The 25,920-nt window shown below is 42.2% G+C and overlaps 3 protein-coding genes across 6 annotated transcripts in view; 1 reads left to right on the plus strand and 2 right to left on the minus strand.

Moving 5' to 3' along the window:
- The window catches only part of PGCKA1 (PDCD10 and GCKIII kinases associated 1), a 41,622-nt gene extending 36,311 nt beyond the window's left edge, over positions 1 to 5,311 (minus strand). Inside the window, exon 1 of the mRNA XM_080588768.1 lies at positions 5,163 to 5,311. The gene's annotated coding sequence lies outside the window, so the exon portion shown is untranslated. The remainder of the gene's footprint in view (positions 1 to 5,162) is intronic.
- The window catches only part of LOC308193750 (uncharacterized protein), a 70,895-nt gene that overhangs the window by 12,945 nt on the left and 32,030 nt on the right, over positions 1 to 25,920 (plus strand). Inside the window, exon 3 of one of the 3 annotated variants that reach the window (XR_013949894.1) lies at positions 41 to 5,156. The exons of the other annotated variants lie outside the window; for them this stretch is intronic. The gene's annotated coding sequence lies outside the window, so the exon portion shown is untranslated. Of the gene's footprint in view, positions 1 to 40; positions 5,157 to 25,920 lie in introns of those variants that run through there. 3 annotated transcript variants of the gene reach the window in all.
- NWD2 (NACHT and WD repeat domain containing 2) overlaps positions 10,677 to 25,920 on the minus strand; it is a 59,934-nt gene continuing 44,690 nt past the window's right edge. For both annotated transcript variants that reach the window (XM_080588749.1, XM_080588750.1), the window contains 4 exons: positions 20,306 to 20,509; positions 18,872 to 19,016; positions 18,004 to 18,593; positions 10,677 to 16,388 (listed from right to left, as the gene is read on the minus strand). In XM_080588749.1, coding sequence (XP_080444875.1) covers positions 12,453 to 16,388; positions 18,004 to 18,593; positions 18,872 to 19,016; positions 20,306 to 20,509 — 4,875 coding nt within the window. In that variant the 3' untranslated portion in view covers positions 10,677 to 12,452. The remainder of the gene's footprint in view (positions 16,389 to 18,003; positions 18,594 to 18,871; positions 19,017 to 20,305; positions 20,510 to 25,920) is intronic.

Here is a 25,920-nt window from a genome sequence, read left to right on the forward strand (position 1 = left end):
CTTCTTTATGCATGTTTGCCTGTGAAACGGTGCCTGGCAGTTGAGTCTGTATCTTTGCTGCACAGACACAGCCCGTTCACTGCTAACGTTCAGCAGAGACACGCACGCATTCAGGCTACAGCAACACAGGGCTGCTATCAAGCCATGCAACATCTGCTGAATTCACATGGGGAAAGGGAACATGAAAACAAATACACAAAGGGCACAGCTACTGAGATGGTAAATATTGTTTTTTCCACACCACACCCAAACCAAAAATAGAGGTGGAAAGGACCTTAACAAAGCTTTATTCATGTAAGTGGAAGATGACAGAACTGCCTTTTTTCTTTTTTTTTTTTTCTTTTTTTTTCCACTGAGCTCTACACAGTGAGCAAGACCATCAGCTTACTTCAAAAACCTGACAACGTCCAAGCCTTATGCCTGTTTTTCTCTGAGTAGGTCAGAAGAGTACTTTTACTATGAACAGATCAGAGGAGTAGCTCCTTGGAAATAAGCCACGTTAAAATCACCCAAATCAGATTGCTATCAGACTTGTGTGCTGTAAGAGGAGTAAGAGCTGCTAACACTTTTTGGGGCAGGGGGAAGAATCTGCAGGTAACTTGGTCCCGGAGCTGGGACGTGCCCTGGTGTGGGCAGGGGCATGGAGGGAGAGATGTGGAAACTGGTGGGCTGTTGTCGAGCTGTCAGGGCACAGGCCCTGCTTTCTGCATCCCTGACTGTTGCACAAAGCTCAGCTGCTTAGTAAGGTAGATAATGCTGGACACTTCCAAACCTGCTGCTGATAAAACAGAATTGCCAAGTGGCTGGGGGATGAAGGGGGAAGGGAATGCCATAAATACAGCTCAGGCAGTAAATGCAACCATTGCAACAAATACAGGGAGAGGATGGACTTTCAGAGGAGGAGGGGACCCACAGCCTGGCAAGTCCCCAGGCTCCGCACATCTCATTTGGGACACTCCTGCCTTAAAGCAGCCTCTGGAGCCTCCACATCAAGAGTGCATGGGAATTAATCGTCTGTGGGCATTAATGCCAACCTGCCTGGGCAAAGTGCCTTTGCACCCAGGCGCATCGGGCTGTGTATTTTCCTCCTGGCCTGCGTGTGAGGATTTGACACTGCTCCCACTGGAGCCAGTTTGACAAGGTCCCAGGGTGGACTCCAGGCTGAAAGGTTTTTCAGTTGTTTTGTGGGTGTGTTTCCTGTTTCACTAGGGGTACTCTCCTCCTTGTTACTCAGCTCTTGCAGAAAAGCACATTGCCTGCTATAGCAAGGCACTGGAGCTTGTTTACATAAAATCAGAAGATTAACTGCTCTTTAATAGCAACACACATCTTTCTTTAATAGTTGGGGAATGATTCAAAGTGGAGCCAGGCCCATTTGGTAACGCCAAAAAAAGTAAGCTGCAGGGAGATGGCTTATTCCTTTCTCCCAAATGGAAAAGTAACTTATGTGAATTAATAATAGAATATTTGACCACAAATACTTTTCTAACCAGAAAGCATCTGCGGCTTTGCAGCAAACATCTGTGGTTAAAGTGAAGAATTGGAAGTTAAATAAACTTGTATAGAAACTGCAGACAAAAATGTCACACACAAAAGAAAACGTAGGTCTTTCTCCCCCGCCCCCCCCCCTTCCTGCTGTAACTGATTAAATGTTTAGTTTCCAAACAATGTATTCAGCTCTTAATAAAATTTTAAAGTTCCTCCATATGTCCAAGTGAAAGTGACTCAGAGGGGAGCTCAAGGAAAATTGCTGTGTTGTTCCCTCTTGGCAACAATCCCTTTTGACCTTGCTACCAAAACTCATGTATTTTGTCCATTTTGATATCAAACTTTTAATAGGTAAAACTACATCATGTTTCATACCTATTCTCCATGGCAATACATCCTGCTTGCCAGCACTCTTCTTCAATAGCTCAGCAAAACCCTAAGTTTTCCATGCATCATTGCTTGCACATGAAGCGAGCACACTCAGGGGATAGTTCAGGTGTGAGGAGGCCAGGAGCTGGGACCTGGCCTCCCGCTCTTGGTTCAGCCGTGCCCTCCCTGCAATGCGTCTTAACGCTGCACATCCACTGAAAACCAGATGTTTCACTGTTTCATTTCAAATGGACCCCCCATGGGAGTGCTAGAACAACCAACCTGTGCTAAAAAAAAAAGCCACCAGCGTATTTTCTCTCACGAAAGGAAGGAGGCCCAGAGATCGTGTACATTTTTTCCTGTTGTTAACTTTTTTTGGTGGAAGTCTCATTCACACTCTGCTGTAAGGTGACTCTATGTAATCCTCAGATGAACAGGTTTTGAAGGAGGAATTGTAAGTTTGAAACAAATATTTATTAACTGACTAAATATCATCATATGTCAGTGTGTTGCATGTGTCAAGTCCCATGCCCACCAAGTCAACGGTGAAACAGTGGCAGTGCAAGACATAGACAATGCCAAGGCCGTGTCTGACTGGATACTGTGCAGACACAGAAGGCCACCCCTTCCCAAAAGACCTGAAGGAAGGCTTTCCTAGGGTGGTACGATAGGATGGAGCCAGGGGAGACCCTGGCCTCCTGTGTGGGCCCTGCCTGCTCCAAGTCCTCCTGCTCATTGTTTCTCCACAGCGGGAGGGAAAGGATTGCACCCCAGCCTGTATGAGGCACCTTGGCTTTCAATTAGTTAAAGCCTTAGAGCAAATACTTGTTGTAAGTATTTCCTTAAGATCTGATAAAAACAACTGTGTGGTTAGAGAAGGGCCTCAGCACTCAGAAATGTTTACCTTGCTTGCTGACCACTTTCTAGCAGGTTTTCTGAGGAAGACACAGTTCCCTTCACTTGCAAGTTTTGCCCTGTCTTCCCACCTGCCTAGAGCTGCGATAAAATCAGGTTGATGATTTTCAGTATGAACCTTAAATCTGGTACAAGTTTCCTGAGATTTGCAAGCATTTGTGAAGAGGTGGGTTGGCTTTTGAGCAGTGCTTTGCTTAGCTTTGGTTTGAGGGGAAAGAGAAAACTATTCCAAAGTTGTGGAAGTGTTCTTGTTTTTATGTTTGCTTGATTTCTCCCCAGGATCAAAGAGAAAAATTCAGTTGGGTTTCCAGCGATCTCAGTTTCCAATCATCTCTTTCCTTCCTTGTGTATGAGAAGGAAGTCTTTGATTTGTGTGTCCTCACCATGCATGAAACAACGCTACATTTGACTATGCTGATGTGACAAACCGAGATAACAGGTTGGATTATTTCTCCAGAAATTAAATCAGTGCAGATTCCTGTAACGACTGTAAAATTGTTGCTGTAAAGAACATCTGAACTGCTAGAGTGCTAGCAGCACACTCCTCACTTGTGTTCCTCTCCTCTGGAAATGAGCGACTTCTCGCCTCACCCGGTGCCTGTTTGCCCACAGAGTAACTTTAGCATTCCTTGTATCTCCCATCCTACAAAGACATGTTGTGCAATCAACCTTCAGCAGCTTTAACTCCGTAGCTATTAAGTGCTGGCTCTCCGTGACCCACCGGATTTGTACAAACATTTGTTAAAAGAGACTGGCTGAGGCCGGCTGTTCCTCCCTCAGCAGGTGCAGCCTACAGGTGAAAGCCTGTGTCACAGAGCGGCTGTTTGGGTGGGAGCTCGTGCCTTCCCCACTCTCCCCTTATATTTCAGTTTAGCTTAGCAAATAAGAGTTACTGAATAGGTTTTTAAAAACTAATTTAAGCTCAGAGGTCAGTCACAGTAATGTAGAATAGTTATGTTAAAGTGTGGTGGCTTCTTGCTACATTCACTATGGCGAACTCCTCTGCTGGGAGGTGAGCAGGTCTGTGGGCTTGGTAAAAGATTTTTGATGTCCTGGGCTGGACAGACCAGGCCAAAGTGGGGTCTTGGCCCTTCTTGACATTAGACCTACAGTAGTTCGAGATGGGCACTCTGGAAGTGCCTGACTGTTTATTTCTTTAAGCACTAGTGATAAACTTGTTGGGGCTCAACCTTTCTCAAATGTACTTGAAGTACTGGTAATGATAAAGAAGAGAAAGTTGACAGCTTATCAGAAGCAAGGTGCTGTAGGTATTGTTATTCTCCACTTCTTATTGGTATCCACTAGCATTACGTGGGAAGAGGGAAAAGAGATGGGTTTTATAGAAAAAACTGAGGAAAAAATACATTGCTTGCAATTACCACCCAACCATCGTAGGAGTAAAACAATAAACACCGCTTGCTCCTTTCATGCAGTGGCAATCCCCAGGGGGTGGAAACCTTCTGATGCACTCGAGATCTTTGAGTAAATATAGATTTTGTAGCTCTACAGAATGTAGTCTACAACTAAAATCCTATAAAGGGATGAAAATGACGAGTTTGTGGAAACCCGCCTGAAAACAATTACAGTTTAGAGAAAAACTGTGATGAGAAAAAGGTCTTTGTGATACAAATACTAATGCTGTACCCCAAAAATATCCTTCAGCAAAAGTTAAAAAAAATAAACTCCTGCAATTTTGCCAGCAGCTCTCACTGAAACTTTGTCACTTACTGTAAAAATGGCTATGCTTTAATACAATTTAAATTCTCAATTAATTGGGTTTTAACTGACTTTCTTAGTACTCCCCTATTTTGTAATTTTTTCTGCTTTTATAGAGCACTGAAAAACTGAAGAACCCTCCTCATCTGCCTTTCATTTGCTTTTTCAAGATTTTTTTTTTCTTTAAAATGCACCAAATTATAGGAGGAGAACTCAGAAATCATGAAAGTCCAGCGAGGAAGCCACATCCACTAAAATACGCTTTCATTGAAGGGACTGAAACAATGTGCAATTCATGGCATAAGTAAAGTCAGAAGAGCTCTAAATCCCTTTGATTCAGACATCAGACGCATTAACACCCCCTTCACCTCACATACTCTAATGCAGCTGTTTCAATAACTAAGAAATCTTAAAGAAATATGACTTTACCAGCAGTTACATCCTGTTTAAGAACATTGTTTTGTTTGGATTTCTGCTGAGCCAACTGTGTTTCCGAGCATAAAAACATTGCTGATTCTACAACAGGTGAAACAAGCGGGGTCAGGTATTTTCCAGATAAAAGTATTAGATTATTGTGAAAGCTGAGAAAGAAAGAGTGTACAAGATATGCCCTGGAAATGTTTTCTCTCGAAAGCACAGTGCTGTAAGTTTAAAAGAAGGAGAACTTTTCCTACCTGTAGCTTCTGTGCTGATCAGGAAGTGTAGCTTTTTTCTGATTGCAATCTTCCATGGCTTAGCGTGGCTTCTGCATTTGAATGTTAAATATGTAAGAATGCCTTGTTTAGCTTGGGAGTTCGCATGACCTCTTAATGAGACACTGTAGTTAGTGTCATTGGGTATTAGGGCGTCATGTGACTGCAGATGAAAATAAAATCCTTTAAAGTTTGCATTTAATACTTCCTAGAATCTGTAACCCTTTACCTGCAAGCTGGATAAAAACCTGACAGACCTCGCTGCTTTCTGGCCAGGGTTAGAAGCAGGACGGGAGAGAGAGCACGTGCCAAGCAGTTCCCTTCCTCTGGGACACTCGCTTACGACCACAACAAAGTCCAAGGCTGGCAGTGTGTTAATGCTGTCATTTGCATGTTCTTCAAATTAAATCTCCCCATGTCACAAGCGGTGCTGAAGGGCTCTGGCAGAAAGTTCCTCTGTTACATCAGAGTTTTGCCTAGCAGTGAAATTTAATCCCCGCTGTGCTGGGTGATGCTCCATAGAGGAACCCGGCTTTAAGGAAGGTGTTTGCAAGCACCCCATAATATTTACTGATGAAACTTGCTGACTTCCCTGGGCTCCTTTTGGTTTGGGTGTGGTGTTTCCAAATGTGCTATGGAAGGTGTTCTGCTGCCGTGACCCGGCTGTGAGAGTGTTCCCTGTGCAGGAGGTGAGATTTAACTTAAGCAATATCTGCAGGCGGCTGGCTCAGGTGTTTCCCAGCTGTAACCTTAACGTGCATCAGTGTACCTGGAAACTGTAAAAAAAAGCCCTGGAAAAACCTGGCACCACATTACATCAGCTCACTGCATGGGTCCCTGGCTGGGGGGCCAAAGCAGCGCAGGCAGAGGTAGCCTACTTGATAACACTTCGGAAATGTTCTGCTAAATCCTCTGTCTGTCTGTGGTTACGTGAGGTTACTGAAGCGGTTATATGCAGTTCGGCTGCTGTACTGGTAGGTGTGCTGATCTCACCCCAAACAATTGTGGACTTAGGGTTGCCCCCCTGCCTGGCGGGGCTCGGAAATGTGCCGGAGTCCTGCTTGCCTTCCTCAGGCAAAGTATTCTGCTAAAACCCCACTTCATCCACGAGCAGGGTTTGCCTTGTGTTTCCCCTTCCATGCCCCGCAGTGAGCTGAATGTGAGTCTGCCAAACTCGTGTCTGGAGCGGGCCGGGATCCTCAGGCCCGTGCTGGGGCAGCAGGAGCACCGACTGCACCCCCCAGCCCCGCGTGGTGCCAGGTGCAGGGAACAAATGCATAAAGGCTGCTCCGGGTACACTCGTTTTAAGCAGAGCTGTGTCAGAACATAAAGCCCAACAGCATCCACAGGCTGGGGGTTAGCAAACTCCAGCAGAGCTCTGCAGCAGCTCTTTGGCAGGGTTTTTTTTTTTTTTTTTTTTTGTTTAGGACATTCCTGTTGAGAAAGCAGTCTACCTAGAAAAATTACAGCCCAAGAGGTTAACTTTGTAAGTTCAGATACCATCAACTTTATCTTACAGTGGGAACTACTGGGCTCTTTCCAAACAGACAGTAGAATAATGGAGACAAGCAGCAGCAAACCATCTTATTTAACTGATCTCCTCTTTTCATCTGTGCTACAGGGTGCCTGGATTTTTGTTTCATCCCTCACCTTGTGAGTGTTATGTATTTCACTTCAAGTCTGTTGACTAGAACCCAAAATGCACGTGGAATCAGAGCGGTGGCATGAAAACAAGGAGATGATTTATTTATCTCTGTTGCATACTTCCGTAAAAGTAAGAGCTGCGCTGGGGTGGTGGTGTTGTGTGGTGAAAGCTGTGCTGGCAGGAACATGTGGATCTGCCTTTGTGTATTCCCTGCTCAGGCTGGAGATGGGACTGCGCTGCCACAAAGGCACGCACTGTAGGTGGAGGCTGTGTCATGGCTGGGTGTAATTTGGGGGCTTTGCAAATGGGACAGGAGCATCCCCACCCAGGCAAGCAGGAGCAGCGTGGGCCTGGGACAACAGGGCAGTGGAGGCAGAGAGAAGAGCTTGCTAGGAGCAGATTGTAACAGTTGGTTTGGGAACCACTTGTGATTTTAAGAGGGTATTCTGCTGGAGTGGATGTCTCAGGAGAAGGTTCTCTCACACTCTTCTGGTTATTGCCCTATGTACTCAAGTAAATTTACTGTTGGGTAGATGAAACTTCAGCATTCCATAATGAAAGTCTCTTTTCCAGAGAGGGCTGGTGGTGCAAACTGCCCCTCCTGGAGAAGCATCTGGTACAGTGCCTCATCCTGCCCTGGGGAGGATCATAGGATCACAGAATAACCTGAGTTGGAGGGGACCCACAAGGGTCATGGGGTCCAACTCCTGGCTCTACACAGGACTACCCAAAAATCAAACCAGATTCTGATAGCACTGTCCAAAGGCTTCTTGAACTCTGACAGGCTCGGTGCTGTGACCACTGCCCTGGGGTGCCCAGTGCCCGAGCACCCTCTGGGTGCAGAACCTTTTCCTGATATCCAACCTGACCCTCCCCTGTCCCAGCTCCATGCCGTTCCCTCGGGTCCTGTCGCTGTCCCCAGAGAGCAGAGCTCAGCGCCTGCCCCTCCGCTCCCCTCGTGAGGGAGCTGCAGGCCGCCATGAGGCCTCCCCTCAGCCTGCTCTGCTCTGGGCTGAACAAACCAAGGGATCTCAGCTGCTCCTCATACGTCTTCCCCTCCAGGCCCTTCACCTTCTTTGTTGCCCTCTCTCACCCTTTGACCTCTCTGTAGAAACTGAGAACTGAGATTGTGATTTAGACCCATGCTGAGACCTTCAGTGGCTTTGTAAAAGTCACAAGACCACCTCCAAAATGCAAGGAATGGTGTTCAGTGACCAGGCTGGGAAGGTAAACCAAGGGAAAAAATGCAGCTCCGTCGCTTTCCCTGCAGCCAGGTGGTGCTCCAAAAAGGGGTGTTGAGTAACATCCTTAACAGGGTGTAACAACTTCAAAGTAGGTCATATTTGTAGCATAAATATGTGATAATGATTCTTAATAACATGGTCTTGATAACCCAAACTATCTAGAGGCCCTAATCCACATTATGATGATTACATGATCATTTTTGTGAATACATCAAAAATAATGTGTGAAAAAGCAAGATGCCTTAATGTATAAAAATACTTTTCCAAATTCTGTCCTTTTACACTCTTAATATTTGTTAAAATTTTGTATTAGGTTTATGTGGCAAGGTTTTGGTAGCAGGGGGGCTGCAGGTGTTGCCCCTGTGAGAAGACTCCAGGGGCTGCCCCATGTTAGGTAAGAGCTGTTTCCAGCCTGGGTAGATATGCTATGAATTTTTTTTATTCTTAATTAACAAAATAAAATAATGTAGATTGTTGCTCCCAGCCTAACGATATTGACCCAAAGGACCCATTTTATGACGTATCACACAGACTCATAAGAAGCATCACATCAGTCAACTTGCCCTGAAGAACTTTCAGTAATTTTTATAGTCAGGGTGAAATCTCAGGATTTTAAGCTGATGTGGGGCTGAAATAGTGCGTACACACACATGGTGTAAGACTGCTCTTTTAGTGATGGACATTTGTTGGATATTTGTTTTAAACTCCCTTTGCCAAATGGCTAAAACTTCTGTTACCAGAGGGTTCTGTATCGAACTTGCATATGCAGCATGAAGAAATCAGGGCTGAGGAACCACTGGAACCGGAATGCCTCCTGAATGCCTGTTCCAGGCTACCTGTTAACTCACATTTTGATGTTATCTGACAGTAATGTGAAAAAAGTTAAATGGCCACAGGCCATGTGAAATGAAGTCACGGGCCGTGCATTCCCCAGCTGTGGTGCAAAGGAAATGACTGATAAAAATATTTTTTCTAGCTGACCTCCGGCTTACCTTTGTCTGCCAAAGAATTTCCGGCTAATTCCCCACTAAAGCTTTCTTGCAGCTACAGCCTATTCCTAGAGTCTTGCGTGTCAGAAAATATGGACCCCATCTGAGCCCGTTTATTGAGGCACTTTAGATAAAGAATGAATGAAAGCTTTGTTCTGGATATGCAAATAGTGCTCCGTAAGAGAAAGTAAGTAAATTGATCTGTTCCTACGAAGGGATAGAACAGCACATAGTGTTTGGGTCACTTGCTATGAGGGAAACTTTTCACCCTGTACAACAGTGTGGAGGTACTGGGGGTCAGATTTGCGAGGGGACCGTGGAGCACTCCGTCTTGCAGCAGCAAGTATTTGGCTACCAAGCAGGTAAATGTCATTCAGACACATATCTGCTGCTGATGCTCAGTGCACGTGAGGAGTCTGACACCTGAGAGAGAGATTCAGAAAGCTGGAAACCTGAGTGAGGTACAGATGTACTGAGACGGAGAGAAATTACAAAGAGGGGCAGGACCTAAACAGCATTCTCAATCAGATTACGAACCCAATCCCGGGCAAAAGGGCTGAACTGGAATAGGAGTCACGTTCATCTTTCTCAGTGGTTTACAACAAAGAGAAATAGTGGTGCTGCCCCATGCCTGCTGTCCTTGTTCAGAACGCAAGACTAAGGTTCAAACCTGATGAGAGCACCTGTGCCTTTTTATTTACAGCACTAACACTTTCTTGTGCCAGCCTATTGTTTTGACAAAGACCTAAAATCAGTTCCCTCTTTGGCCCGAGACAAAGGGAAGACTGCTCTCACTGGTGGGCTGGTCATCTGTTTTGGTGGGGACTATCTCCTGCCCCAAGAAGCTGTCCCACTGTGCAGAAGGGCATTGAGGCAGAAAACAAGAGGAACAAATCTGTGTACTCCAGCAATAAACCACTCAGCTGAAGTGGGCTGGGCAGGGTTCTGGTACTTCTTCCCGACCAGGAAGAGTGTTTCTCTCTCTCTGTGTTTTGCTCTGTTTCTATGCTACGCTCAGTTGCTACCCAGTGTTAGCCACGCTCCTGGCAGGTAGGAGACCACGTATTTTAACTCTTTCAAGATTGACATGAGTGCGTTATACCTGGTTTTCAAAAGAAGTTGGAAGTTGCTTACCTTCAGAACAGGATCCTGGGAGGAGTGGATCCCTGAGCCACTTCTTTCCATCTCCGTGGCTCTGCAGGAGAATGGGATTTCAGGTGTCCCCCTCTCTTTTGTGCTTTCTAACAGATAGGTTACACAAGTTTTGTCTGTTGACTTCCACACTGGCAGTGTGCAATCTAGTCATAAGCAGCATTTTTTTTTTTTTGGGTAAATTTCAGTGGCTTTTGAATGATTTAGTTAACTGTAGGGTGAAAAATATTGGAATTTTCCTTACAAACCTAGCCCTTAAAAACATTTAAATACAAGCTAATGGGAGCTGCAAATGCATGCAGCTGTGTCTCTCTGACAACATGAAATTTGCTGTTGTGGAAATAGCCAATATATATTCTACACATCATTCATTTAAAGTCTCAAGAAGAGCTGGGAATGCCACACTAAAATGCAGTCTCCTACTGGGCTGTCCCTAAAATTAAAACTCTGCAAACACGCACAGGGGTCTGTTTCCTTAGTTTATTAGTACAAACAATGCATACACAAGACTGTATATTGTTTGAAGACTGCAATAGATTTCTAATTTAACAACTCTGTAACAAAATTTAACTAAATTTGACATTTATGAAAATATAAATCTCTGATTGGGTAGGTTTTCCCAACATTACAAAGTTTACATAAAAACATTCAGTATGATCTATTAGTTGCAAACAAGTTAGGAAAAATCATTCAAGTCACTTAATATACTATATTGGCTTGTACATAGAACATTCACACACTACATTAAGTTCTAGCTTAGCATTCATTTCTTGGAAATTTGTGGCATGGAGTTCTCATTTTAAAAATAAAATTGGTTTGTTTACATCATTTGAAAAATTTTCCACAGATATGCCATCTTTAAGGTACGTAAGGAGAGAAAAAAATTATCCTTTCAGATGTTGTCCAGCATTTCTTTTACTTGGGCAAAATGGATTTTTTTTTTTAAGCATTTGTCATTATTTCATGTGATTATTTCACAATTTCTGCCTTCAAACTGGTAAAACTGTACAAAAGGCTCAGAACAGTTCTAAAGCAGAAAGTGAAGGTAGTAAGTAAGAAAAACCCATTACAAATTGGAACAATAAAGAACCTTTGGACAGCCTTTGCATTTAGTGGAGAATTTTAGCACATATACAAGCAGTCCCAGAGTGTTTGGTCATCTGATCTGCATTTATCATGGGAAAGAACAGAAATGATAGTAAGGCAAATGTTATCAAGAATAAAACATGGCATGTCTAAAAGCTTTCTATTAAGATTACTTTGGGGATATAGGAGATATTTTGGATTTTCTTACAAGAAAACGGATAGCCACCTTTTAACATAAAGAAATTCATACGTTTAACTGTTTATCTGCAATGCCCTTTCTCTTTGAAAAAATTTTCTTTACGACCTGTACTAATAAACACTGTGAAGACAAAAAAAAATCCCCAAACCAAAAAACAAAAACCCAAACCATATATCCCTTTTATGACCTAGTTATTTTTTTAATCATTTTTATCACAATACAGAAACCTGAAATCCCTGCATGCAATTAAAAAAAATAATCTTTCAGTCCTTTCACTGAGGTGAAGTATTTATCACCTCACATGTTGACATGTTTGCAGCTGACTGATGCCTACTCCTTTCAACCCAATGATTAATCCCAATTAAAAAAAAAAAAAGAAAGGGTAGGTATATTTTAAATGATGATGGAATGTATCAAGTGTTCCAGGTTGGCAGGTGACATCTTGTCATTGCACCATCAAGCAAGAAAAACGCATTTTTGCAAGTGGGTATAAAGTTGGCTGTTAGCTATAGACCCAGCCCTGACCACCTCTAGGCGACTTGGTTTATAAAACAGTGGTCTGCCTTTCTCACCGGTCAGGTAGAGCGTTAGCTCTAGTTGCAACAGTTTGTCAATTCCACGTAAGGTCACCTAACTTCTGTAGTAGCATAACAATTTTGATAGTATTGCTAGAAATTTTTGGCCCTGGTGAAAGGACTGAACCTTGTATTCCGAAATTTAAAAAAAACCCTGCAGCCGATTGCTGATATATTTGCTTCACGTTTGCTTTTTTTTTTTTTTTTTTTTTTGTGTTGTGTGTGTACATAAATCTAAGAATATTTGTCAAGGAAAAGACGGCTGGTCTGCCCTCTGCTGTTTCTGTCTGTCTTCCAAGAAATGCACTCATTTTTACTTGAATTCAGAAGACAAATCTATGCATGTATACTATTACTCAGGTAAACTAGTCCAGACGGATACTCAGTTGTCAGCAGCAAAACTGTGTCCTCTGCAGTCTATGGCTGAGCACACTTTTTCGTAGCAATAGTTGTGTTTTTTGGTTGGTGTTGCTTCACTCACCTCCGGCTCTGTAACTGTAATGGGGCTATCCCTTGCAAATACTTCAGTTGATTCCCTCCAAATGCAGTCTGCAGTCACTTTGAAGCTATAATTGTGACATTTTGGCCTAATCACTTGTGTCGTGTTGTTGAAAATCTGACGGCTGTTTGAAGTAGCAATTTTAATTTTCAGTGCAGCGTCGACTCGATCCACTACCGTGTAAGTGCCTATACTTCCGTCATCAAATCCGATAATAATATTTAAATGTCTCTGTGAGAGTGCAAGGAAAGTGGGAGTTTTATAAAGAGAGCAGGCACCGATGTTTTTGCCATCCGCTAGCCTCATTACAATTAAACTGGAGATCGCACCGTTGTCATCATCTTCCTCACCGCGAAAACAGATGTACACGAGATAGCGGCCATCACGAGACAGCCTTTGCCTCCAGATGATACCGGGAGCATGAACCACACGAAGTTTTCCGCTGTGTAGATCAAGCACATTGATGTTCTCATCACCACGGGTTATAATTCCTAGCTTGCCGTTTGGGGACATTTCAAAATCTTCCAAATTTTTTAAGAAATTGTTAGGCAGTTGTACACGCCTGCAGATGACTTCCTCTGTTAGGCTCCAGATGTTCACTGTTTCAGTAGATGTTATAAATACTATAATATCTGGGCAATCCGGTATCAGTTTGATGTCCACAATGCTTGCACCATCATCGCAGCAAAACTTCTTGGTTATACTGCCTGTCCAGAGGCTCACTGCCAACACTTTATTCTTCGCCATTCCGACTACAAAAGTATTTGCAGTTGTTATAAATGCGTTCTGTAAGGCAACTAAAATATTGCAAACCCGATGTCCCGTGGCCAGTCGCCAAACTCTGGATGCATTTTGCTCACAGAGGGAGACTACAAATTGGTCATTATGAGTGATCATTAGCTCTGAGATTTTTTGCCCATTGATGCGAAAGATGTTTTCGCCGCTAACAGTGTGCCATACATACTGGCTGCATTTATCATCCGATGTAACCATTATCTCTCCAGAAGAGGTCAGCACACAGTTTTCAACAATTCCTTCGTGCTTGAACACAGCTTCAATAAATCCAGTGCTGAAGTTCCACTTGTGGACAGAATCTGATCCATCCAATGTGTATATTAATTCCCCTCTGGCCGGCAGCACCAGTCTTTGGATAGGTTTGCCGGATTTGTCAATGTTGGACATAGCAGTTATGATGTCTATATCCCAGATAGAAAGGACACCACTGGTGGATAAGGATAGCAGCATGTTATGATGATTTGATTTAATTAGCCTGACTATAGTTCCTGAGATTTCCTGTAAGCTTGCCATGCACTGTCCTGTATCTCTTCTCCAAACAAAAATGGCTGAGGTATTTTCCATTGAAGCAATTATACAGTTGCCATTTTTGGACAACACGGCAGATATAAAGCGCTCATTGTGTTTAGCTCTAAACTTTTCGGCCACCTTCCACACACGAGTGTCAAGAAGCTCAATGCTGAGAGCCTTACAAATTAAAATTGCACTTTGGTCTTCAGAAAGCTCTATGCTGACAACCTCGCTGTCTTCTCTCCTGCAGTCAAAGTCATCCGTAAGCTGGGGATTTGCGATCTCCTCTGTATTCCAAACGGAGAGGCTACCCTCGTTGTCCACCATCACCATTTCTTGGGCTGTGTCCAGAATGAGAAGGAATTTCACAAATCCACCAGAAAATTCGGAGGTCACGGTGGCCAGCTTCTCACCGCTGCCTAAGTGAAAAATGGTTGTGGTGTTCAAATACTGCCCGCAGAAGGCATAAACTCCGTCCGGAGAGCACTGCACGCAGGTCACTTCGTACCAGCAGTGGAAGTGATAGAGAGGCCAGCCGTAAAGCAGGTCTATGACGGTGACATCTTTGCTGGCCTCCAGCCACGCGAGTGCATGGTTGACCGATAATGTAAATCCATTTATAAAACTGGAGCCCCCCCCTATTCCACAATGTTTTGACCCCTTAATTTCCATTTCAGACAAAAGACAGGAATTTATGTTATCGTATATCAAAAGGGTGTTTTTTGTTGTAGCCACTACAAGATACTTTTCGTCACTAGTAAGTTTCATCCCTAAGATAACAGACGGAGCGGTTGTAATCTGCCTCAGGAGCTGGCGGGTCTCTACGTCCCAGGTGCTGATGGAGCCGTTTTCCAAAGCAGCGATGATTGTGCTGGGATTAAAAGTGGGCAGGATTTCCGTGACGTGCATGCAGCTGGATGACAGCGGCAGGCGCTCGGGGCTGTAAGTCACGTCCATGGATGAATGCAAAGGGACGATAGAGCAGTACTTGGGCCCGTCCTTGTCGCATTCTAAGAGGAGGTGTCTGAGTTTAGGCAATGAGCTTACTACTGGCAGAAGCCTCTGCTGCAACTCAGCGGAGAGTGACCCTGGGTATTTTACTACTTTGAACTTTATACTGCGGAGGGTACTGGCCAGAAACTTCAGCTCCTTTTCTTGCGAGCAGGTGTAAGCCAGCTCTATGTCGGAAAGCGCTTTATCAAACTGCCCTATCCTAATCATGGTGTACAACCAGCTGAAGTTCATAATGACTCCGTACAGAAGATCATCTGTTCTTCCACATCTCGTCAAGTGATGAATAAGCTCCGTCATTTTTCTGTGATTGATAAAAAAGATATCGGGCTCTAAGGGATTACACTGAAAAACCCACGGCTGATCAGGTGCCTGCCTGTCAAAAGCAATCTGATCCATGCAGTGCTTTTCGTCTTCATTCAGGCCTCTGCTGTCATGGTCGGGACAGCCATTCAGATACTGGTCGTTGCTGTAAAAAGGTTTTCTTCGCCCACCTGACCAAACACCAAGGAAATACTCTGCCATGACTGTGTGCATTTCTTGCAAATCTTCTTCATTGTTCAGGTACAGTTTCTGGGCAATTAGCTGCAGGTGCCTATTTGCCCAAAGCAGCAGTGTTACATTTTTCACTTGTCGCTCTATTAAGTATCCCTGTAAACCCTCCTTAAGCCTTGCAATGTATATGTAGGGAATTCTCAATGGGTTACTTTCTCGGACACTCTCACTGAGTTCATACATAACACTGTTGTCAAGGGCTAAAATATCTTCCAGTTCCATTTCACTCAGGCCAGATTTGGACATAGTGATGTAGCCAAGTGCTCTTGACAGTAGTCGCGATCCACACTTGTTTTCCAGCGACCAAAACAACTGTTCTATGCTTTCATGTACAGTGACACAGAGGGAGGACTCGTCCACATCTTTGTGAGATCTCCAGTTCCTGACCTCCCTGAAGGTTAAGTTCACAAACATAGGCAGTGTGCACTTGGAGAATGCTTCATTGACGTAGATCTGTTGCCCTGATGTTACTTTTCGTTTAACTCGCAGCAGCTGATGTTTCAGCACTTGGCTACACATCTTTCTGTCCCTTGCAGTCAGTTCAATGTAGTTGTCTTCTTCATGAATAAGGCACCTCAGTTTTTGCAGGATCCCATGCTTGTTTGGCAGTGTTGACAAAATTATCCGTACTGAGCGGGGGAGGTGAATGGGAAGCCACCAAAGCTTCCTAGCATCATCGCTATCTGTTAGCTGTTCTAGGGCATCGAAAATTATCACCAGTGGCCTGTGGAATGAAGACTCATTCAAAAGATTTATGAACAAGTCCCGCAGGTCATGAATCTTTTTTGGGTAACTTTGTACGAGGCAACGGTAATTGACTGCTAATTGCTCACAAACGCTTTGAAGTATGTTCTTCAGATCGGTACTTGTTTCGGTGGATCCCAAAAATCTTATAACTACCACAGGGTCAGAATCAGGTCCCATCTCTTCCTGCAGCCAGGAATAGGCCTAGAATGTAGAGCACGATTTAGTTAGTATCTAAATGAAGCACAGTAACAGAGTTTATAAATAGTAACTGCCTATATATATATAAAATTTTTTTTAAATGTTACTGGTTGAGTGGAAGTGCTCTCACTAGCAGTTTGAGGTTGCTTTGATTTATGTGCACTGGGTGAAATTTATATCATACGTCATCTTTGTTTAGCCCAGGTTGTATCCCAAAACACTAAGACACAGATCCACAAAGAGGATCTTACATCTATGGGGACCTGAACAGAATTTAGTCTGTAAATCCCAGGGTACTCTTTGCAAAATCTGTGTCTCACTTCTGAAAGTCAGTAGGCAGATGCTCTTATTAACAACCTTCCTTAGACACTGAGCGATCATCCTTGGCCAGGCAGACCTGCTTGGCACCGAAGCTTGCTTAATATTCATGCGCAACAGAGTTATAAATACATGCCCTGATGATTTTGGTGGACAGGGATGGGAATATAGGATTGCCCATTCCTAGCTGGTTATGTTAATTCCTGGACCACTGAAGTATGCTTTCTCTTGGTGCGCTTGTGGCTCTAACACTGCCATAATGGGTAAAATGTATTTCTTGCTGTGTTTTTTTTTTTTTTTGTTAGCATACTCTAAGCGAGGAATGTGGCTCTAAATCCTCTCAGTCCGTGCAGGCTAACTCACTCAGTTCTCTCACATGCTAAGTCTTTTCCCCTCACTTAAAATATTACAGAATATTTTAAAAGAAAAACATAACCAGAGCCTCAAGGTTAACTTATGTATTGGGATCTGAAATGAGATTTTAAATTGTAAATCCCAATTTCATGTAGGCAACTGATGTGAATCTAGGAAGTCGCATTTGGGATAGGATTTTAAACATTATTGTTCCTTTCTATATTTCCTTCTGGCTGATAATGGCTGTTTCCCAGCCTACTGTGCCAAATTCTCTAAGCACATTGGAGGGAACTCGAAGTTGTGACTTCTAGCTAGAGAATTAGGCTTAGAGACGCCAGCCTGTTTTTTTTTTTTCTTTTTTCCCTGCATCTGGTACTGCGTTGCAGTGTTTCCCTCATGTCCCTGTAGTACTCAGCTCAGTGGCTGAAGCAGCATATGTCAGCTAAACACAGGTATTTTTGCTGGTTATTGCAGATAGATTTCTGGCAAGTGTATTTGTAGCAAGCGTATCAGTCTAATTCTGGAGTAATTTCTGATGAGAACATAAAACAAGATAGCATGACTTGGAAAGACATGCTGTATTTGTGAATAAGACTAAAAACAGCATATGATGTTTAGACGGTTCCAGATTTATAGGACCTCTGTGGAACAAAAGGGAAAAAGATCACTCTGAAATACAGGTTGATAACTCAAAAATATGTTGATCCCTACTAGTTTTTTGAAAGCTCTATAAGCTTTTGTTTCAGTTGGGCATTATGTATACATGTTGCTAGTCAAAGGAAAAGTCTTTTTCTCAACATGTATACAACAATAAGCAGTATGTCAGTTTTATAATCTTTATTTTATGTATTAAAGACTGATAATATTGTCAAGAGGAAGAATGAAAATCTAGCCTTCATGCACAAATGCTCTTGGCATCACCAAACTATGCAAGGTATTTATTTACCTTCTTTGCCACTTCGGCTAATAGAAGAGTTTTCCCTGTGCATGGTCCTCCGTATATGATAAGAGGGTTAATGTGTCCTATTTTGCTAGGTAGAACGTATTTGTGAACTATATGCAATGCCTCACATCTGTATTCATAAAAAGTGGAATATGTTTTACATAGTGATGAATGCTGAAGAACTTCATCATACAACAAGTCTGTCTCTGTGTCAAAATTCTGCTGCACTGTTGCCTGGATAATATCGATCATGTCTTCATAGAATTGTTTACCGAGTCCTTCAATGTAATGATTCTCCACTTCTTGGGAGTAGCCCAGTTTCATGTCACAGTGAGTGACGGATGTGTACACTCTCAGGTTGGAGGATGCGACAATGGTGGGAATGAATTCATCCCTGAGCTTGATCAGCTTCTCATGGGCTTCAGGATCTCGTAGAAACTTCCCAGCTGTATGTACCACGTCCATGTATTTTCCCATCTCTGGAATTTTAACAAAACGCTCTATGTTGGCAATTTTCCGAATGTAGCAAACACACTTCTTTAGGAAAGCTGGTGTTTGTTTACCCAAGGCAAAATCAAGTTCATCTTCAATAGCTGAGGATGAAAAGAGAACACAGAGTCTCTGTTACCTTTTCTTTATAAACAGTTCAAGACCCCACCCCCCAACATGCAGACTCTTATATGATTGCATCTGTTTTCTGTGAAAAGAAGAAAAAGCACAGAAAAGTTGCTTGTCTCAAGCAAGAGCAACAAGCACGTTTTCCTCTTCGGTTAGGTGAGAAATGCCAACAGAAATATATTTTCATGTTTGTGGAAAGGTTGACAGAAAAGATAATAAATGAACACATAGAAGTAGTAAGTCTGAACTTTACCAGAGGAAAGATATCTCTTTGCTTGGCTGTGTTTCATTTTTCCTTTCTCATACAGCAATTTCACAGCAGTCTTAAAAATCTTCTTAATCTCTTCTGATATATCTTGCCATTTGTTCTCATTCACAGAGTTTGAAGAAGATTCCATCTTTTAAAAATATCCATAGTTAAACAGTAGCTGTAATACATCTACCACTTCAAAAAGTAAAAGTCTAATATTTAAGGTCATAAATATCACAGTAACAGAGAAACACACACACTAAAAATAAATAAGTTCAACTTTTTTATACTGCAGATAATCATAATATATTCTTTTATCGAATTATAAAGACTATCTACTTCGAATATTTTCTCAATTCCTCCTGTAGGCAGCTGATGCAATATTCCTCATGAATAAGACTGAGAAAACCTTAATAGAAGAAGGGTTTTGAGAACCGGAGAACCAAGCCTGAAATAATGATAATAAAGAAGCAGTCTTATTTCTCCTATTAAAGAGAAGTAATAATAATAATAATTAAAACTTGGATTTCAAAACTGAAAATGAGGTTCCTGGTAGTGGTAAATAAGCACCTTATATTTGAAAAATATAAGTTTTCCTTAAGGCAGCTGGTAGTCACCGCTGCATGACCTACTGCAAGTGACGTGTTTAAGGGGTCTCCAGTTTTCCTGGTGGTGGGAGGGTGCAATAAGAAAAAGGGTGGCCTTGAGGGCTACGTTCCTTAGCAACTCTTTCTCGACGTGTTCAGAGCGGTATGTCTTTTATTATTTCCAGTGAGTTTATAAGATGTAACTGTTAGCTTTAAGTTATGAATATCCTTTTGACTACTCCTGTTGTGTCAGTAGCTTGAGGAAAGGTACAAAGTTTCAACAATAAAAAAAGCCAAGCTTTATTCAAAGGACATTGTGCGCATTAGCAAAACAACACATAAAGTTACAAAACTTGCTTCCTCCCTTGCAGTAAATAAGTCAGAATTAGTCACATTATACTGCATTCAGCTCATTAAACACTTCTGTGTCAACGTTTTTCATGTTTCCAACGTTTTTTCATGCAACAAATACTACATTCTGCTACATGATGGGTGAATGCAGTATAACAGTTTAATTTCATTCTCTTCTACACTGCAGTACGTGCTCAAAACGAATGTTTGCTCTGATAAGGACCTCTCTTCTGTACGCTGAAATCTGTCCTTGGATATATAGGATGTGTAGGAAGGCAGAACTGAGCCCTGGGTGATACATAAGTCTTTATTGTCACCAGTTAACGACAAATGCATGTTTTAAAAATGATAATTAATGGTGTTCAAAAAACTTCTGTTAGAATACGGTTAGGAAGTTAATAGTATGGGATCTGCCCAGGGACAGCATTAGGCACTTCAGGACTCTTGAAAGGCTGTTTTTCAACTGATAGGAAATTTTTTGTAGGTGAATGTGACTTACCGTATTCTGGTAGCTCTTCAGCATTTCAGATTTTGGCCTGAGGTAATACGCTGGTGGCACTGCGTTCTCATCCCTGCAGTACCACTCCTCTAAAATCCTTGTCTCTAGCTTAGCCTCTACGGCAGCGTCCAGGATCATTTCAAATTCGGCTGACTCAACTTCCCCTGGTATTCGGATGTTGCCATACTTCTCTCCCAGTAAGCCCTGTGTATTTGCAGGAAAGTAGGGATTACATTTTTCTTTTTAGAGATGCCAAGACCCTCCTCAGGATCTGAATTTCTTAAAAACCAGTGTGGTAACTAGTTTCATGACTTTGAAATTACTAGAAAGGCAAACAGATATAGTGTAAGATGAATTACTGTTGAGCTACATCCTACTACTATGACTTGGTAGAATTTCAAGTAGGTGCATTAGCTTTCTTAACATTAACCAGTAATAAAAATACAAAGGCATTCAAAAGATGTAATTAAAAACACCCAACATATTTTCTTATCACAGTATTGACTTGTGTATTATTGATTCCCATTAGTTGGCATTAATCACACATGTAAAAGTGAATGTAGGAATCCTTTTCTGCGGACTACAGGTTAAGGATGCACCTGTGAATTCTTTACCTCTTGGTTTTATTCTTGGTTTCCACTGCAACGGAACATAAGATTTTATGTTCTGTTTGGTGAAAATTCACATGAATTTGTGTACAATTCCCATTAGTATTATTAAAAATGTGGCTTCTACCAGAAATACCAAGATCAATGTTGTAGAACCACAAGCTGCTTTGCTGTCTCATATTCCCTTACTGCAAACAATGTTCAATGTCTTTGCCCCAGTAGCTGTCCAGGGAATGAACAGTGAGGCAAGGGAAAAGAGTTTTGACCAAATACCAAATAGAAATGGATCAAAGCTCATTTTAGTACTTAAGTGCATATATTTGGTATAAACGTAAAGGTCTGTGGATGTTAGACCACTTCTTTTTCTTAAACTGTGGCACATAAGATTTGTTACCTAAGTATCTGAAGTTTAAAATATTGGTTATAATGCTATGAGTACATTTTTTATAACTTAGTTATGTAGTTTGCTGCCTATAAATATTAAATAAAAAAGGGTTGGGAAAAACTTTTTGGAAGATAGAGCTGTAAGACATTTCTGCATTCTTTCTACAAACTTTTTCACATTTGTGACTATCTGATTAATTCTGCATTCAAATCTTGGTCCACAGAAGTAAGTGAGAATTCTCACTTCATTTAAAATAGAATTCCATTTTTTCTTTCCACATTTAAATGTATTCAGTAAAGATTCTGAGTTAATGAGAAGGAGTACTTAATGTGGAGAGGAACCAACGGTATCAGCATCATGATTTGAATTGGAAAGATCTCTTAGCAAAGTAATGCTAATGCAAATAAAGTAGTACCCTAAAAATGTAAATGACCTTGTTTGTAAATAATAAAAATCTAAATATTCATTTTTAAACCACTCATCATAATGAGAAGCTGTTTTAAACTTTTTCAGCTGTAACTAAACCCTGAAAATCAATAACTGATGGTGATGAAGCTTGCTGCACAGATTATAAAAGCGTGATGCTGCAGATACCCTTCTCTGAAGCCAGTTGTGTTGGCAGAAGGTACTCATGCGGCTCATCCTGCTAGATGCTGCAGTCTCAGAGCACAGACATCCGTGCAGTTTCACTTCCAAACCTCTTTCAGGCAAAAGCACCTGGGCTAGCTTAGATCACAGCTCGCATTGTAACCTGGCTGTTTTTTGCCTGGAGCTGACTGGGGAGAGCTCACATAAACTACAGTGCTGGCTCTGATGGTGAGTGGTTGGCCTGAGAGCCCAATAATTTTGGAATTCTGGAGCTGCAGAGGTTAAACAAAATATAATATTATTTTCCTTCTTTTTTTTTTTTTTCAAGTGAGGTTAATAACTCTATCATGCTGAACTGCAAGCCCTAGCACATTCAGAGTGATATAGAAATCTCCTAAATTTCTCTCAGTGGAGCTTTGCTATGGAAATTTTGCCATTACCTTGTGTAGTAATTGTTACTTAAAATTCATTAGGCTACACTTTTTCTGAATTTAAGTCCAATGGATTCATTGTTGCCTGAGCAAAGATCAATAGCTGGGCCTTTCACTAACAATATTAAAATGTCAACGTTAAAATGTCTTGTTTTAATGTACTGCATTTAATCAACTAAATTTGTTTTGGAATTATTCTGTGTACTTTTTGGCTTCTCTGGTACAGTTCATGCTGTTCTCTCTCCACTGAATAAGAGATAAGTAAAGAAAAGCATTTCTTTAAAATTGAAAGACAGGGTTTTTTTTGCTCTATTTTATCTGTCATTGCAACAGACGTTATGTAAATAATCTTGCACTAGGGAACATCTTCCTGACCAGTTGAGCAAAACACATTAAAAGGTTTTTTTAACACAAGCAGAATACTAGAATCACTGTGGATGGTTTTATCATGAGCTTTTAAATAAAACTGAGGCCTACACAAAAATATTATTTGAAAGCCTTTACATTTTTTAATCAAATGGTCTTTCATAACTGTGCCCACTACATGCCAGAAAACCATTGTGGGGATTTTGGTAGAAATGCTTCATGAGCTGCATGAGTTAGCCATGCTCAGAGCACACCTCTGAAACTTGGCTTTCTTTAATGCAGGCATACTGCTTCGTATGGCTGGTCTGAGCAAGGAAGGGCTCAATTTTTTAACCAAAACACAGGCATTTCTGTAATTAAAACAAAGTTAAGGAGCAGCAGAACAGAGATTTTGAGGACTCTTGGAGCACCTACTTGGTGAATGTGTGCATTTAGAAAGGCAAGTAAATGCATTAATAACTTGGAGGTTCTTATACTGTAAGATTAACAAGTAAATAATGAGGAAGAGATACAGGAACATGATAGGAACAAAAAAAAAAAAAGAAAAAAAAAACAGAACTGGAATGAAAGGAATTGATTATGCAGGCAGAAACAGCAAATCATGAGTAGGTCTACCATTTAGAGCAGGGCAATCCAAGGCACTTCACTGTGTTGTGTTCCTCTTGGAACCCCAACAGAAGTTAGCTAAGGTTCTGGTATTAGTATCCAGTTCTGTGTAATCATTCAAAAATATTCTTGGTAAAAAAACTTCTTTGGTAGAAAATTCTTCATAGAGTCATTCCTTTGCTGCTTGATAACTCCAGGCTAGCCTAAATTTACGGCCCAGTTTCATTGGCCATCAAATTGAGGTACTGAAACACAACTTCTTTTCATTTTCTTGGAGAGGACAAAAGTAACTCACACTTTCTCTGAAGGACTCCGGTATCACAACCCATGACTGCAGTAACAAACTCCCAGCCAACCCCAAACTTGTGTGGGATTTCCTGCTCCAGCTGGATGCATTTAAGCATATGGGACCCCATGGGTTTCATCCCAGGGCACTCAGAGAGCTGGCTGATATCATTGTGAGACTTCTCTCAATTGTTTTTCAATGGTCTTTGGGATCTGGAGAGGTCCCAGTTGCCTGGATGCTGGCAAACATTGTGCCAATTTTCAGGAAAGGCAAGAAAGAAGACCCTGGTAATTACAGGCCTGTCAGTCTCATTTCAGTGCCTGGTAAAATTATGGGGAAAATTATTCTGGGAGTTACTGAAAAACACCTGAAGGACAACGCAGTCATTGGTCACAACCAACATAGGTTCATGAGGGGAAAGTCTTGTTTAATGAACTTAATTTCCTTTTATGACAACGTTACGCACCTGGTTGACCATAGGAGGCCAGAAAATGCAAAATTTTTAGATTTCAGCAAAGCTTTTGATACTGTTTCTCACAGTATCCTTCTGGACAAAATGTCTAGCGTACAGATAGACAAAAACATAATGCAGTGGGTGAACAATTGGCTGATGGGTCAGGCTCAAATGGTTATAGTAAATGAGATGCATCAGGCTGTTGGTCAGTCACTAGTGGGGCTCCATTTTAGGGCCCATTGTAGGAGCCATTTTTAGCTCCATTTTAGGGCTCCATTTTAGGGTCTATTCTCTTTAATGTTTTCATAAATGACTTCGATGGTGGACTTGAAGGTATACTAAATAAGTTTGCAGATTAACACTAAATTGGGAGGAGCTGTTGACTCTCTTGAGGGTAGACAGGCCTTGCACAGAGATTTGGACAAACTAAAGGGCTGGGCAATTACCAACAGTATGAAGCTTAACAAGAGCAAGGCTGAACTCCACCTGGGATGGGGCACCCCTGGCTGTACGTACAGACTAGGGGATGGGAGGCTGGAGAGCAGCCCCATAGAAAGTGATCTTGGAGTTCTGGTTGACATCAAATTGAATGTGAGTCAACAGCGCGCCCTGGCAGCCACGAGGGCCAACTGTGCCCTGGGGTGCATCGGGCATAGCATTGCTAGCTGGTCAACTGAAGGGATTGTCCTGCTCTGCTCTGTGCTGGTGCGGCTTCATCTCAAGTACTGCACAACATAAGAAAGGCATAAAACTATTAGAGAGCATCCAAAGGAGGGCAGCAAAGATGGTGAAGGGTCAACAGGGCAAGACATACGAGGAGCAGCTGAGGTCCCTTGGCTTGTTCAGCCCAGAGCAGAGCAGGCTGAGGGGAGGCCTCATGGCGGCCTGCAGCTCCCTCACGAGGGGAGCGGAGGGGCAGGCGCTGAGCTCTGCTGTCTGGGGACAGCGACAGGACCCGAGGGAACGGCCTGGAGCTGGGACAGGGGAGGGTCAGGCTGAGTTGTTAGGAAATGTTCTTCACCCAGAGGGTGCTTGGGCACTGGGACAGGGTCCCCAGGGCAGTGGTCACAGCACCGAGCCTGCTGGAGTTCAAGCAGCATTTGGACAATGCTCTCAGACACATGGTCTGACTTTTGGGTGGTCATGGGCAGAGCCAGGAGGTGGACTCAATGGTCCTTCCATGTCTCTTCCAACTCCAGATATTCTGATTTTGTGATACTATGATTTGCATGCACGGGCCGTGAAAACTCTATCTTCCTGTGCTTGGACATGGTGATGAGGCATGGACGTATCTCCTTCTAGCTGGTACCAGGGACTTGCCACCTCCCCTCTACTCCTTTTGATTTATATCTGTCTCTAAGTGTATCCTATCAGGATACCATAAAACCACCCAAAACTTCAGATGCCTAAATGAGAAGCTCAGAATCACACATCTTTCTCCAGGGGCTTCTGTGTCCGAGCTGCACCTACACAGGAGGCTTGCAGCAGCCCCTGAAGATGTTTGCCCCTCTCTCTGTATTCCCTGTACATTCAAGTAGGAAAAATAGAACAAACGAGTTTGAAGAAAATATAGTTTCTCACAATCTTCATGTTGCTTCATGCTAAATGCAAATAAGAATATTGTCATTTACACCCTTTATGAAAAATACCACAGTACTGTACAGTAATAAACTAGAACTTCAATTTGTGGTAACAACATTGGAACATTTTGATGATTATTATAGGAAATTATTTTTAAAGGGAACAGTAATGTTTACACCACATTCAGTACCAAGAGACAGTTTTATATGCAGACTTATGAATCCAATGTCCCACCTGATGAGTCATTTTCCTTTAATAGTAAAACAACAAATTAAAGATTCATTAGATTGCAGGTGATTGAGCTGTTTAA

This window comes from Anser brachyrhynchus (genome assembly GCF_964034855.1).
Source record: "Anser brachyrhynchus genome assembly, chromosome: 4".
Classification (NCBI taxonomy): domain Eukaryota; kingdom Metazoa; phylum Chordata; class Aves; order Anseriformes; family Anatidae; genus Anser; species Anser brachyrhynchus.